General features: G+C 38.4%; 1 protein-coding gene across 4 annotated transcripts in view; it reads right to left on the bottom strand.

The window, feature by feature from the left end:
* Positions 1 to 15,376, bottom strand: part of IFT122 (intraflagellar transport 122) — a 55,899-nt gene that overhangs the window by 18,199 nt on the left and 22,324 nt on the right. For all 4 annotated transcript variants that reach the window (XR_012646925.1, XR_012646926.1, XM_075004802.1 and 1 more), the window contains exons 15-19: positions 14,093 to 14,233; positions 11,938 to 11,991; positions 6,909 to 7,070; positions 3,661 to 3,827; positions 2,233 to 2,404 (exon numbers count right to left, since the gene is read on the bottom strand). Coding sequence is in view for 2 of the 4 variants with exons in the window: in XM_075004802.1 (XP_074860903.1) it covers positions 2,233 to 2,404; positions 3,661 to 3,827; positions 6,909 to 7,070; positions 11,938 to 11,991; positions 14,093 to 14,233 (696 nt within the window). In the remaining 2 variants the exon portion in view is untranslated. The remainder of the gene's footprint in view (positions 1 to 2,232; positions 2,405 to 3,660; positions 3,828 to 6,908; positions 7,071 to 11,937; positions 11,992 to 14,092; positions 14,234 to 15,376) is intronic.

The following is a 15,376-nucleotide window of genomic DNA, read 5'->3' on the forward strand; positions in this document are numbered from 1 at the left end:
AAATAAAAATTAACATTATTTTTGAAAAATATAATCATTTAAATAAAGCATGTATATTTTCCTTTATTTCCCCCCCTGCAGTCCCTCCCCACTCTATCCCCCTCCCCAAAAAAAAGAACCCAGAAGCACCTTAATTGAGTTAAGGGCCCAAGCAACCCCAGGTAAATCTGGTAGTATAATGTAAATCTGATTATCGGATTAGAGTCCATGCATGGAAAGTGAGAATTCACCAGACCCAGAGTAAATACAGGAAATGTTCAAAGAAATGGCAATTTCTAATTACTAAAATAACACAGCCCAAAATAAAAATTCATACTGTGGACATTTTAAAGTTAAAAGGACATCCTTTAAACACTGGAAGTCAAATCCTAATGAGGATAATAGACAGGAGCATACACCCTGGCAAGAAAAGTGCAGAAATTAGATTATACAGCCCAATAAAATAAATAAATAAATTAATCAATCCGAAGAGCATGTCGCAAAAGACAAAACTAGTTGCATTTTTTAAAGTACATCAGCACCAGGAACTCTGCCAAACAAAGCAGGGAGTCAAACTAAGAAAGAAGCACTGAAAGAAGACAAGGCCTTTCTGGGAAAAGCTAAACGAATTCTTTTCATCAGTATTCAGTGAAGAGAATGAGAGATTCCCACTTCTGAGACACCCTTTTTAGTCGACAAATATGAGAATGTCAGTAGACGTGTGTTTGGAACAATACGGTAAAGTAGACAGTAATAAATCATCAGGGCCCGATGGTATTCTCCCCAAGAATGCTGAAGGAACTCAAATACAAAATTGCAGAATTACTGATGTAGAAACTCATCTATGGACACCTTGGAAACGAAGGTTGTCCCTAATGATGAAAAAGTGCAGATAAGAACAACAAAAACAAGAAAAAGTGTGGAACAACTTCCACTAGAAAAGAGATTAAAAAACCCGGAAGTATTCATCTTAGAAAAGAGATGACGAATCGGAAATATGATAGAGGTCTATACCGTCGTGTGAAGCAGTGGTGGGTAACCTGAAATCCATGGGCTGCATGCAGCCTATTGGGGTTCCAATTCCAGTCCGCATACCCCTTGGCTGCCTCCCTCCCCCATGAGCCTCTTGTGCACTGAGGCACTGGACCCCTGCACTTCCTACTCCTTTCCATCCCTCCCAGCACCTTAGAGAGTCACAAATCTGCTGACTTGTGCTCTGCCCACTCTCCTCCCCATCCCTCCCAGACCTTGAATGTGGCAAAGATCAATCAGGGCACCCAGATGCAGGGACCACTTTTGATAACTTAGGTCCAAGTTATCCACTCAAGATCAGGTACAAAGTCTGTAGAGGAGCATGGAATAGAACTGAGTGTTTCAATTCCTTGTGCAGTGTCTCTGTCCTGTGACCCAACCATCTCACCACCTTTATTACTGAAATACTAGTAAGGAATTATTTTAAAGAATGATTTTTAACTGTGTCTATTTATATCAGGGGTTCCCAACCTATGGGGCGGGACCCAAACATGGGTCACCATTAGATTTTCTAAGGGTCGCCAGCTGGGCAGCTCCAAGCTGCATGTGGCTCTTCAGGGAGCAACTTGCTGCTCCCGATGCTGCCGCCACTCACTCCTCCAGCTCCCAGCCCCTGCCCTGCTGTGCTGAATTGGAACTCAATTGAATAGATTTAACATTTGGCAGTAGGGACCCAGCCATTAAACCAATAAAATTGAGTCCCGTTTGGGAACCGTCCAGGAAGCAAGCAGAGGAAGGGAGGAGGAGGGCTGGTCGGGGGGAGCTGCAGAGAGGAGGCAGTGGCAGCCCAGCAAAGGAGCAGCAGTGGCAGTGCGTGGAGCTTGTGTAAGGTAGGTGAGGGGTGGTTTGGGGCTGAGAGGGGTTTAAGCTGTGGGGCTGGTTGGTGTGCATTTTTCCCAGGGGAAGAAGAAACCCATTCCCCTTTTGAATTGCCTTGGGTCAAAAAGTCTTAGTGAATTGTCAAAATGGGTCCCCATTTCGAAAAGGTTGGGAATGGCTGATTTAGATTATAAAACAATTAAAAAAGAATGGAAGCTGATGACATATAAAATGTACTGTTTTCCTAGCTCACTCTGTTAGAATACCGTATTGATGTATTTTACAATGTAACTTACCAAAATACTGTGTAAGCTGTATATAAACCTTTTAGATCAAATGCATTCAGAGGCAATATGAAATAGTAATTCTAAACATCTAACTTGGATATCAGGGTATTCTTACTTCCTCCCAATGCTGAGTTTCCACATGAAGATGTATCAGGGCCTTTAGGTCACCAATCTTCATGTAGGTTTCTGCTGCATAACCATGGTTGTCAAGTTTTTTAAAATAGTAGGCACACTTTGACAAAGGTTCACGCTCCGCTTTATCCAACTTCCGAGCTATATCAATTAATCTAGAGACAGCAAAAGAAAAGTAATTGCTTTATTAACAGCATTTTTTTCCTGGCATACTTATTACACTGAAAAAATGGAAATATTTTAATCATAGGTTATAATTTAAAAGTTACTATATTGATGACATTACACCATGAACTTATGGGGCAGTACTCAATAGGGATTCAAAAGGCTTTGCAAAAGAAGGCCACGTCCTGCAATGGTGCATAATTCTTTACTCCTGTGAGCAGTGACTTCAACTGGATTACTCTATCACAGGAAGAAAGGTTGTGGAATTAGATCCCATATAAACTTCACCCAACATCCAAATCAGTATCCAAACATTACTATTCCCATTTTACAGATGGGTAAACAGAAAAAAGGAAAGTTATTTGTCGAAGATCACAGATCAAGTCAGCATCAGAGCTAGTTCTAGAACAAGGTATGAAATCCTAGCCACTGAAGTCAAAGTCATTTTTGACACTGAGTTCAAAAGCAGACAGAATTTTACCACAGAAGTTCTGAGTCCTAGATTACTACCCATTTGTAGTTTAAAATAAAAGAGAGAGGGCAAGTTTACATGAGCAGTTGTGCATTATTGTAAAAGCTATTCTGAAGACATGCAGGGTGTGCCTATATTTGGGAACATTCTTCATTTCACAGATAAATCCTTGCATAACTTTGTACTGTTTTATTTATTTTGTAACATATTCATGTCCTTACCCTTTATGTCCAAGTAACATTTTAACATAATGAAAATTTATCTACAATAAGTACAGGATAGATGATACAGTTGGGTCTCAACATTTGCGAGGGTTCTATGTTCAGAACCCTCTCGAATGCTGATTTTCATGAATGAGGGGGCGGGGGCTTGGAGCCCTGAGAAGCAGCAGCTGCCAGTGTTCCCCACCTGGAGCCCCAGGAAAGCAGAAGCTGCTGGCACTCTGGCCCCAGAACCTCGGGGAAGCCGCAGCAGCCACCGGTGCTCCCAGCCCCAGAGCCCCAGGGAAGCTGCAGCAGCCACCAGTGCTCCCAGCCCTGGGGAAGCCGCAGCAGTTGCTGGCGCTCCCAGCCCTGGAGCCCCAGGGAAGCAAGGCCACTTGCAAATAATTGAATTCATGAATGTCAAGACCCTACTGTACTACATTGCAGTTAATATATGGAAGCCAGAAAGGGGCAAAGCCAGTATGCTTTTTTTTCCTTTAAGATTCTGCAGAATGCACTAAACTTCTCATTAGACACTGTGAGATGAGTCTGTGAGAGAGCTAAAACATACATATCAACCCATCCATGATCTCCACTGATTTCTATGGCCTTCATGTGCTCGCTTGCAGAAATGTACATCTCCACTGCTGCTTTTGGTTCATTGATGTTCTTGGCCCAGTCTGCTTGTTTTGTCATTAGTATCTTAGTGTCTTTGGGATCTCCAGATCCAAGGAAATCCTGAGGAAATGCAACAGACAACATTCTTGATTAAGCTTTCTGTAGCATATGTGCTTTAGAATTAGGACCATAACACAATGTTACATTTTGTTTTTCCATACGAAGTTATTTTTGCTTCATAACTTTGCCTCCTCAACTAAAACCACAGTACACAAAGCACCATGCACAAGGCTGAAATCTGGAATTATTTACCATTAAGTAATGCACTTGCAGTTATATAAAACAAAGTGAAGCTACATCTCCAAATCCAATCAGATTCAAATAATAGAGGATGGACAAACTGAGAAGACCAAAGGAAGGATAATACAGAAGTTTGCCTTTGGTCAGAGGTAACTTATGTATACTCAGTTGTTTTCATGGAGACTTCTCTCACCCCACTGACCTTCTCCACGGGAGTGGACATAATTTATTTTTGCCTGTTCTCTGTTCAAAGTAAAGCACTACTGCTCTCAAAGAAATTCAGTCAGGTCAGTTTCAACAGTCCCCATAGTCTCTTTTGCTGGCCACAAAGGTATACTTGAATTTTGAAAATAAATCCAGTTCCATGTTGGATTAGTAATGACACATCTTCTTAATCACTGGTGCTTAGTCTCAAGATGGCCAGTCATAAAGCCATCAGAGGTTGGATTTTTTTCTTATAGAATCATAGAATACTAGAACTGGAAGGGACCTGGAGAGGTCATCAAGTCCAATCCCCTGCCCTCACAGCAGGACCAAGTACCATCTATATCAAAAATATAATACATAATCTTGCAATGAGATACAATATTTTAATTATGACCTTTCACGTGGACAGCATGGCAATTGCTCATAAGTTAGCTGGACTCAAATACTGGTCTAGTTGTATCTCTCACATAATAATGCAGATGACATCTCTAGATACTATGCACAGATACTATGATGATCGTTTTAGAGATACGTATGACTGATGGATGAATCTTCTCTGCTAGGAATGAATAAATCATGGGTATGAGGACTCTGTACAACAACACTGGTTGAAATTAATTTGTCAGAAAAAGCATACCTGAACATTTGAAGACAGATTAAAGCAAATTCTTGGATGTTAACAAAATAGGCTACTATACATTACCACAGGCCTACAATAACCAGAAATATTACCTGAGATATAAAAACTTTAGGGGAATATTGGTGGGCAGGGAAGGGGTAGATAAGAGAAAAACCAATCCTCTGGCAGATCCTGAGTCAATGGAAAAAATATCACCACAGGAGAGCATTACCAGAGTCATAAGACCAACTGTACACTTTCCCTCAGTAAGCCACTCAAAATGAGCATAATTGTAATTCTTATATTATTCCTTTGCATGTGGAACATAGATCACAAAGATTTTGCACAAGCTGATTCTACTTCAGATACACTCACCACTCAGCTGAAGAGAAGAGCTATAAAGATCACTTGATCTTGTTTGAACAGTAAAAAGCCAAAGCACAAAAACAAGTGAAACATTTGCTTCAGTGTAACCTGCATTCAGGCCAAGATAACTGAAATATATTAGAAATAAAGTTCATTTTCCTGATCTGCAGTGAATTATTTGTGAATTTTCAGTAATCTGTGATCTGACATCCCAATGAAAATGCCTATGAACACATTTTAAAAGGTTTTCCTAAACTCAGCTGACAGTACTAGTTGTCTAGCTGCAGCCAATCAGTGGTCATTTTCAGTCATAAGGAGCCAGATCCTACAAATGCTTAATGATTGCAAGCATAAAAATCACATATCCATGGAAGGATAACTGGACAGAAAGGGACTGATCCATTCAGAGCCCTTGTTTTTGAATAATCCTTTTGGGATTTCTCTACTTGCTGTTAAGTAAATTTATTTTCCTCTATGTGAAATTACTCCTAATGATAGGAGAAACAAAGACTTTTTTACTTTATACAAATTAAGCGACCACGATTATGGCCAAGAATCAAAAGGATTCATAGAAGCAATGATGGGAAACTTTTACTTTGCAAATTAGATTTATGTTTCTGAGGAGCCAAAATTATTCATTCAAAAATAGAGGCAGGCAGAGTTACATGAAGAAAGACCTAGGCAGCATTTGTTTTAGTACAGAATCTACAATCCATCTGAGATTTTTTTTCCATAAGTTTAATATAGTTTATATGCATGTCACAGAAAAGTCTCTGTCCTGTGGTATGCAGAATGAGGGTGTGATGAGTGACAAATGAGACTAAACAGTGCACTCATTCACTTATTCTCAGGGATTTTGATAACAAAATACTATATAACACTTGAAAGCCTAATCATGCTTTAGCACCACTTAATGCCCTTTTTTCAAACTGTATACAATTTATTGCTGTATGGGAATGCAATTTAAAAAAAAAAAACCGCAAAAAATATTTAATCTGGGGGAAGCAAATTTTCTAGTAAGCAAATATGTACTAGATTAGTACACTGTGGCTTTTGCAAAAAACGTAAGGAGAAAACCACCAAAAAGTTACATATTAACTCAAGAACAAACTGAAAGAAAAAAACAAGATTTAGAATATTTGTGTTTTAAGTATAGTACAAAGGTAATTAATAACAGGTAGAGTCACTAATTTCTGCATGTAACAATCAATTACTCTTAACAGGAGAAAACTAAGGATAAAGGGCTGTTTCCAGTAAAGCAACATGGACAGAGGCAAGAAAGATAAAAATTAACTGTAGGCCTTAACTACACAAGTTTCTTTTATTATTGCATCCAATGACATGGGGAAAACAAACCCTACCCACAGTAACATCCAAAGGATGTGGGAAAAAAAAAATCACTCACTAAAAAGCTAAAAACAGCTTCATTGGCAACATACTGAAGAAAACACTGAACACAGCAGTGTTGCATCCACGATTACATTATAGAAAGAGGCCAAGGTACACAAACAAGATTTTACAGAGTAGAGACCCTTCTTTTTCACTTGAAAACCAAACAGATTTGATCTGTTGCAATAAACATGGTACCCGACACTTATATTTGTACATAGTACTTTCAGAATAGATCCATACTTTGTAAATGTTTTTAGTTGCGTTAGCATTACATTAATATTTCTGTATTTAAGTACTCAGTTAAAAATGTTCATTACCTTTGCATAGTCAAACATGCGTAGATCAGTGTACATATCAAGAGCTAGGTTCTCATGTCCACTCTTTCTGTATAGTTTAGCTGCTTCATGGAACTTTCCCTGGTAGGCATAAACATCTGCTAGAAATAGTTCATTGTTACTCTCTCCACGCTTCTTCCTCTCCTGGAAAATATTCGGACAGGAAATATTCTAGACAGCTGTAGGCAGGACACAGGTCAGAAATCGCTAATGAAAAGTAAGCTATTAGTCTTAATATTTTAAACATTAATAAGACACAGTAATAATGTCTCACCTATATTTCTAATAGAAATTCTTTACAATGAATACATTAATCTCATCATAGTTAAAATTAAAAGAAAAAATAAAATGGAAGGATAAAATATGATGGAAACAAATTTCTGCAAATTTCATATGAAGTTCATAATACTAACTTTTTAATTTTAGTAATGAGTACTTGATATAACCCACCACTTTCTCCACTGGAAACTTGCTAAATGAGACCAAAACAAAATCTGGCCAAGCTAGCAATGCATGGTTCAAAAAGCCTCAACAATAAATGAGCAAAATAGCTGGTAATACAGTGTGCTCATCTTGCATAAAAGTCCATTACTGCACTCAGATAGGCTCAATAACTGGAAACAGCTGAATACATTGTACTATCAATTAAAACGCCAATTCAGGAAAATATTTAAACATATGCTTACATCCATACAAAACTATGAAAAAACAGTCTCCTTACATTTTAGAATATATTCAATGTTTGACCATCAAATATTACAAATTGAAACACTAACAAAGTAGTATTTTCCATTCCTTAAAATTAAGGCTCACTTTCTGTACTGCTAGTGCTTTACTGCAGTACCATAAAAATGCCAATTAAAAATTAAATACTTCATGCTTTGCACAAGGCCTACCGCAGCACAGTTCATTGATACTTGACATTGGGCACAACATACAAGCTGGCTGAAAACCTACTACCTAAGAGGCAAAAGAAAGATTTCAACTATGAACTTCAAAGTCAACAGACAGTATAATCTAAAAAAAAAAAACAAACTCTCCAAACAATTTGAATATAAATTAAACCTCAAATGTATCCAATGAAAGAGGTTCATGTTTAGATATGAGAGTTATTATAAATTAGTTGCCTCTTATCATGAAAACATGTGTCCAGCTAACAGAGAAAAAAAATTGGTTTGCACACTCCACAAGCTTTTGGGGCTTAGGGAGCCAGACAGGCGGGATGAATGGCTGGGTGTATAATACCAGAATATAAACAACACCTACACTGTATGATACCCTAGGTATCTCAACTGCCTCTAAACACAAAGACCATACCAACATTACACACAAGTGTGATCATTTAAAAGTTACTTTAATTGAGAAAAAAGGATGACCAGAACAAGTTGGTTATCTCTAACTCTTCAGTCTTATTTTATCTCTCATTTCTGCAGAAACAGAGGGATTTGAGCACAGTTACTTTAAAGCAAATGCCCCACTTATAAACCTTTCATCCTTTGGCAAATTGCCTCTCTCTTTGCTCAAGAAATCACATACAAGACACACAGCATTAAGTGGGGGGCAATTTTCAGTGCAGTGCACAAGACTTTAATCACACAACTTTGTTTAATGCATATTATATGGATAAATCCCATTACAATGATGAAACCATACCGTAGTATACCTAAAAGCAGGCTGTATGGATATACAAGACAGTGAATCAAATTGTGACCCTTCAATTGGAAGTAACAACGTAATTAATGCAATTCCCTTAAATGGCTTTCAGAACACTTTAGTAGTCTAAGAAAAGGTATGTAGTTTTCAATTTAGTCCATTTCTCTTTATCCTTTCACAGACTTTTTTTTAAAACCATGTCAATTCAAGCTAAAGCATACCTACCTTTTACATAAAAATAATTAATAAATATCTACATCTTCAACATTTTGAACAGAATTAAGCTATATTTTTAATACACAATTTGCATAACACAAGCTGTGCAGCCAACTTATACATGTTGGAAAATTTAGGGGTATGGACATGTAGATTTATAAAATATAACCCAGGCATTCCAGTGGAGATCTGGCTTCCTCCAACTTCAACAGAGCTAAGTTAACTTACCTCCATGGAGGATTTAGCACTACATCCACCTAGTACCATGGAAATGTACATTAGTCTGCTTTTTATAAAATATAAGAACTTGACTTCTGTAAAAAGGTAGAGTAGGGTGAGGAGGAGAATATTTCAGCCAGTTGAATAATTTCCATACAGCACTACCAAAGCAAATATAACCAACATTTCTTAGGATTACATTATTGTGGTGTTGAAAGTTTAATTTATACAATTTGGGTTAGAAGAATAATGAAAGGAGCTTTTGTACACTAAGTCTTTCAGAATTCAGTTATCTTGCTGAATTTAGTTTGTCACTTGCAATACCTAATGTCACCAGTCAGCCAGAGGAATGTGCAATTAGGGTGAGGAATCATATTAATGTAATTAATGCACTTAATTACACCCTTACTATACTGCAAGGAGTCCACATAAAGTATGAGTAAGCAGGGATGCAGCATACCAGAGATATTTCAATGAAGGAACTATTCACAGAATCATGAAAGTGGAAGGGACCTTGAGATGATATCAAGTCCAATCCCCTGCATTCATGGCAAGACCAAGCACCAGCTAGACCATCCGACAGATGTTTGTCTAACTTGCTCTTAAAAATCTCCAATGTTGGACATTTGTAGCCAGACAAAGTCTCCCCCTTACAAGCCAGCTTGCTCGTTGCCCCCCCCCCCTCACTGAGGAGCACACAGGGCACGGAAACAGCTGCTGACAGCACAGTCTTTGATGCCCTCATTGAGGCCCAGATGTGCTAGCTTATCGTGACCCTGAGAAACAGAAAGTACAGACAGAAGGCTAACAGGCCAAACTGTCAACAAGGGGAGGGGGGACCCTCAGAAATCACCCCAGCTGGCATTGATGGATATGATGCACACACACAACCACCCCAGAAGGGGAAGTCCCCCACCCACACAAAAAGAATGTCCTGTACTCCTAAATTGCTTATCTCCTGTCTTACAAGTGCAAATTAAGTAAGAAATGCCCTTGTAACAAACTGGCGTCACAAAAGACAGACCAGTATGATCTGGCACCTTAGATAAGAAAGAGAATACATAACCCAAAAAGGGGTATAAAAGATGGGCCCAGCAGAACTGTAACTCTGAGTGCATCTCCACCAACTACCTGCTGGTCGGGTCAGGTGATTGCCTCCCGAGGTCCACAACTGGGGACGCCCAACCTCATATTCGTCTTTCCGTGGAATTGAGTGACCGATCCGGCTTGGCCACGCTGGTATCGAGAGACGCAGAGAGGGTAAGATACACCCATTCTAGGTCTCTGACTTTTTTGTGCACAGCTAAAGAATTAGAGCTCTGTAACTAGATGTCGTTGTATCAAGATATCATTGTGTTAGATGGTAACAGATATCTTTGTATTGGATTGTAACATAAGTTGTTAACACCTGTACTTTGCTAGCATATAAGAAGTAAACAATAGCCTTTTGTAACCACACACTTATCACTGTAGCTTAATAAACTTGTAACTAGTTAAGCTCTGAGCCTGACTGCTGTTAACCCTTTTGTCACTGCAACACAGCCGGCACAACAAAAAGAACTTTAACCGTTTGGTTACTACAGCCTGGCCATAGGTAAGGGTGCTAGCAGGCCCCTGCTCTAACAGTAAAAAACTGGGTTGTTTAGGACCCAGGGGAGTACCTCACCGCACATTACCCGGCCACCAGCTAACAACATTCCACAATCTTCCTAGGCAATTTATTCCAACAAACAGCTACTTTGACAGTTCTGAAGTCTTTCCTAATGGCCAACCAAAAGCCTGTCTTCCTGCAGTTTAAGCCCACTGCTTCTTATCCAATCATCAGAGGTTAAGGAGAATAATTTTTCTCCCTACTACTTGTAACAACCTTTTAGGCACTTAAAAGCTCAATCTTCTCTTTTCCAGACTACACAACCACAATTGTTTCAATTTTCCCTCAAAGGTCATGTTTTCTAGAACTTAATCATTTTTGCTGCTCTTCTCTGGACTTTTTCTAATATGCCAAAGCAAGCCTAAGTAAAAGGTAAGCCTAGGTTTATTTAAAAGGGAAATATTGCTAATCAAATAAATATGAAATGCTGAAATAATTGGAGGAAGATCAGAAGGTGTGTGTAGACAGGAAAGAGGATGGAGGCGGCCAGGAAATGTTTCCTCTTCTTCATGGACTTGGAAAAAACATCAGGGTTCCTAGTGCAGCACTTCATCCTGAACCTGATGCCAAACATGGGACTGTGACCAACATTTAGCTGGCATTCTGACAGAACAATGAAGCTCTGCAACTCTGGAAGAAGCAGATTATATTCTTTTTCAGGAGGGCATACACCTTATTCTCTGCATGGAAAATTCTTACTGTGCTATTTCAGTGCAGACCTGTAACAGTTTGTATCATCACACAGTCTATGAGGCAGGATACATAGTTATCGTACAACTGAATTCTACCAAGCATTAGGGTAAGAATGTGGCCTGCTAGTTGAAATGCAGCATGGAAGTCAGGAATCATAAATTCCATTTCCAGCTTCACTGATTTGTCATGTGACATTGAACAAGTCAATTTACTGCCCTGTGCCAAAAAGAGAGACAACTGTCTGGTGTAAGGTTTGATTAACTCATGTTTCTAAAACGTCCTGAAAAGCACTGCAACACTCTACAGTAGTGTACAGTTATTAACTGGATATAGAAGGCTTTTCTGACTTTTCTTAAGATTTCAATGCTCTCATATAGCGCACTTTTCTCTTTATTTGTTCTTAAATTCTCAGGCATACGATTAGGAATTTAACATAACACTAAGTCAGCATTTTTCACTTTTCATCCATCATTTCTTCAATGATCAAGTATAGAGATTCTACAGAAAATCTTTCCAAGAGCAGCTTACTTTACCTCAAGGCATGTTTTCACATATTTTATTTAACGTTCTTTGTTTTACCTCAATGCTGCTGATCAGTTCCAGATACCGCAGATCTCGAACTCTGGTGAATGCCTGTTTAAAAAAAAATAAAGGGAGGGGTAGGGATGGGAGGAGGGGAGCCACTTTATTGGCCAGCAAGTTAACTGAATTTGTTATATCTCAATTACATTGCGGCAGTAACATCATGATAGACAACCAAACAATACATTTATTTTTGCAAGCACTGGGCAGACAGAAAACATGTATTTCTTTGTGTTTGTTTAGTCCCTAACCTAAAGGAGCTTTGACCATGATTGGGGCCCCAGGCACCACAGCAAACAAGGTACTAGCTGTTTAAATAAAGAGCATAGAAGGCCATCAGGCCTATCTAGGTCAGTCTCCTTAAGGGACGCAAATAACCAACTAAGATGTTGAATAATTTTATTCTGGCTATTTTAAGACAATTTAATAATTAGGTATTCCACATTCAAGTAAAATAAGAAAAATTGTTCTGTTTATACACTACAAGACAGAACACAAGTCACTGACAATGTTAAGTATCCTATATAATACTAAGTTTTATAACGAAGAAACAAGGTATTTGATCATTTTGAAAATTCTAAATTAAAGTAGAACAAAGATAATACAAAGAGACAAAAGGAAATTAGACAGGATAAAAGTACTCTGATATCACGTAATATCTTAATTGGGAAAAGAGAAACATGCACACTAAAGACAACAGGCGGCTAAAGTTGTAGTTACAGCAGTTTGGCACTTAAAATATAATAAACACAGAAATCGAATTCTTTAGGCGTTGGGATGCTCCAGACCTCAAACCAAATTAACGCCTAGGAAGAATATATATTCTGCTTATGCAAGATTAGATGAGGAAGAATGAGTCTAATGTCAAATTTTCTGGAAGCTGTCTTTGTTCAGGTTAATCAGCTCTGATTGATTATGACAATATTCAACTTGTATGGAGACACTGAAAACTTCTTCATTTTAAGAAAAGCTGTTTACATAAAATCAGCCACAAAGCTGCATATAAAAGACTAATCCAGTGTTTCCATTTATGGGACAATGAAAAATTAATGTTTAGCTTCCTATGAAATAATAAGTCATTACATAAGAACACTTATGATTATATGCCACTTCCTGTGTACTTTAAAAATAATTTTTGTGTTGCATATTATACTTATAGCAGTGTATTTCTTTTGCCTCTTTTGTTTGACTGAAGATGGTATAAAGACAAAGATGGATACTTTATTCCATGGAAAACATGCATTCCATCATCTGCCAGTCCAAAGGCCCTTCCCAAACACAGGGCTACTAAAGCAGGAAATAAATGTGGGTTTTGCGACCACCCACCCACAAAGAAATAAAAAGCAGTCAAGTAGCACTTTAAAGACTAGCAAAATAGTTTATTAGGTGAGCTTTCGTGGGACAGACCCACTTCTTCAGACCACAGCCAGACCAGAACAGACTCAATATTTAAGACATAGAGAACCAAAAACAGTAAGCAAGGAGGACAAATCAGAAAAGTGCTACTTAAAGTGCTACTTGACTGCTTTTTATTTTGATAGTGTATAGACTAGCACGGCTTACTCTCTGTTACCATTCTACAAAGAAATGAGTAAGCAGACAAAGTACAATCCCCACTTCAAAGTGGCATCCTCTAAAGAGGAGGGAGACAAAGAATACGAATATTAATAGAAGAGCATTAGAACAGGACAAAAACTAAAGATGACAGATGTATTGCAGCAAAGCAATCCTATACTGCCACCTAGTGATAAATATGCTTAATACAAAACAATCCTGATTCCTTTTTCCTGTTGATATACTATATCCTGATTTATTAAACTCATTTCACTATTTCCAGAATTGTAGGTTTTTGATCATGAGTTTAAATAATGAAAAATATAAAACCAACTACTCTTTAGTGTAGGCATTAGCTATTCTGCATGTTTTTGACACGAACAAAAATGAAGCATCATAGTTTGCCTTTCAGGATGTATGTAAGATCTTGACTTGATACTTCTAATATTTTTAAATATGAAGTAAATTTGATACATGAAACACATGTGGCTCCTGATGATATAACAGAAAGGATAATATTAAGAGATCACACTGCATGTACACCACTTTTCACTCATCATGTGTAAATGCAAAATTCCCACTGCACAAAGTTCCTTACCTTTTTAGCAGTTTCAAACTCCAGACCTTCTAAAGCCTCCATAGCCAGCTCCTTCCAGTCAGTGTCAGTTACTCCTAAACAAGCAATCTGATAGGCTTCTTTGAACATCTTTCGTTCCAGGTATTGATACATAGGAGCAGACTAGAGAAACGTTTAAGAAAAGCATAATATTGAGATATATTAGTGAATAAACCTGCTCACTTTCTAACCCCAACAATTACAAAACCACTATGTAACCCATCTATTTTTCTGCATTATAAACAAAAGAGTGTTCAAGGAATAATTCTTCTGAAAATACAAACATTTATTCTGTGAATTTATTCATTCCTCTCCAACTAAGTGCAATACAGAACAGTACAGAAAAGGATAACTGAATTCCAAACCCTTTTGTCCCAAGAGCACTGTTTGCTAGAATCTGAGATCCTAACAAGTCAGTTCAAGAATCCATAAATTGCATTCCGTCCTCATCCACAACTCCAAATGATTCCGCTAATGGCTTTAGGTACAGAAGAAATGCAGAATCAGGTCCAGTACCTGCACTAATTCTTCCGTTTTTTTGGTTTTGGTGTTTGTTTTAAAGCTGTTGTTAAGTGGAAAAAAAAACTTAGTGCCAACGGGCAAATCAGTTCTACCCCTCTAGCTATATTAACACTTCCACCATGTGTGGTCCTTCCCACAATGCATGGAGAATCAGTCTTAATTTACATAGAATTTATAAATATACTACCAACTGGACACACATATGGCTTAGGACGGTGTTTTCCAAAGCATGGTACATGAAAGGATTTCAAAAGATACACAGCAGAAAATAAATGACTAAAAATTAGGAGATAATCACTAGGACAGCACTGGTGGGGCAGGGGGAGGTATGCTGATATGGCTGAAGTCCCAAAAGGGGTACGCAAATGTTTTAAGTTTGGAAAACACTGGCTTAGAATATTTTATACCACGTCAATCATGGGCAGGGACAAAAATACAGCTGGTGGGATGTATTTGGCCCAGCCAATGAAATCTGTCTGGATCATGGACCTCCCCTCCTGTCATGCCTGCCTGGATCATGGAACTCCCCTCCTGCTATGATGTATACCACGCAGAGATGCACTTGCTGAACACTCTGAGCAGTCTATGAGAGCACAGAAGGCAGGGAATCTGCCTAAGTGTCCAACTGGCCTGCTGATGAGGAAACACCTAGGGGAAGTGCCTCCTGGCTAGAACTTGCAACTGTTATCCCATTCCCATTCCCTCCTACTCCTCCACTCCCTGCCCCAGTGTCACAATCCAAAC

The sequence above is a fragment of the Carettochelys insculpta genome, chromosome 11 (assembly GCF_033958435.1).
Source record: "Carettochelys insculpta isolate YL-2023 chromosome 11, ASM3395843v1, whole genome shotgun sequence".
Classification (NCBI taxonomy): Eukaryota; Metazoa; Chordata; order Testudines; family Carettochelyidae; genus Carettochelys; species Carettochelys insculpta.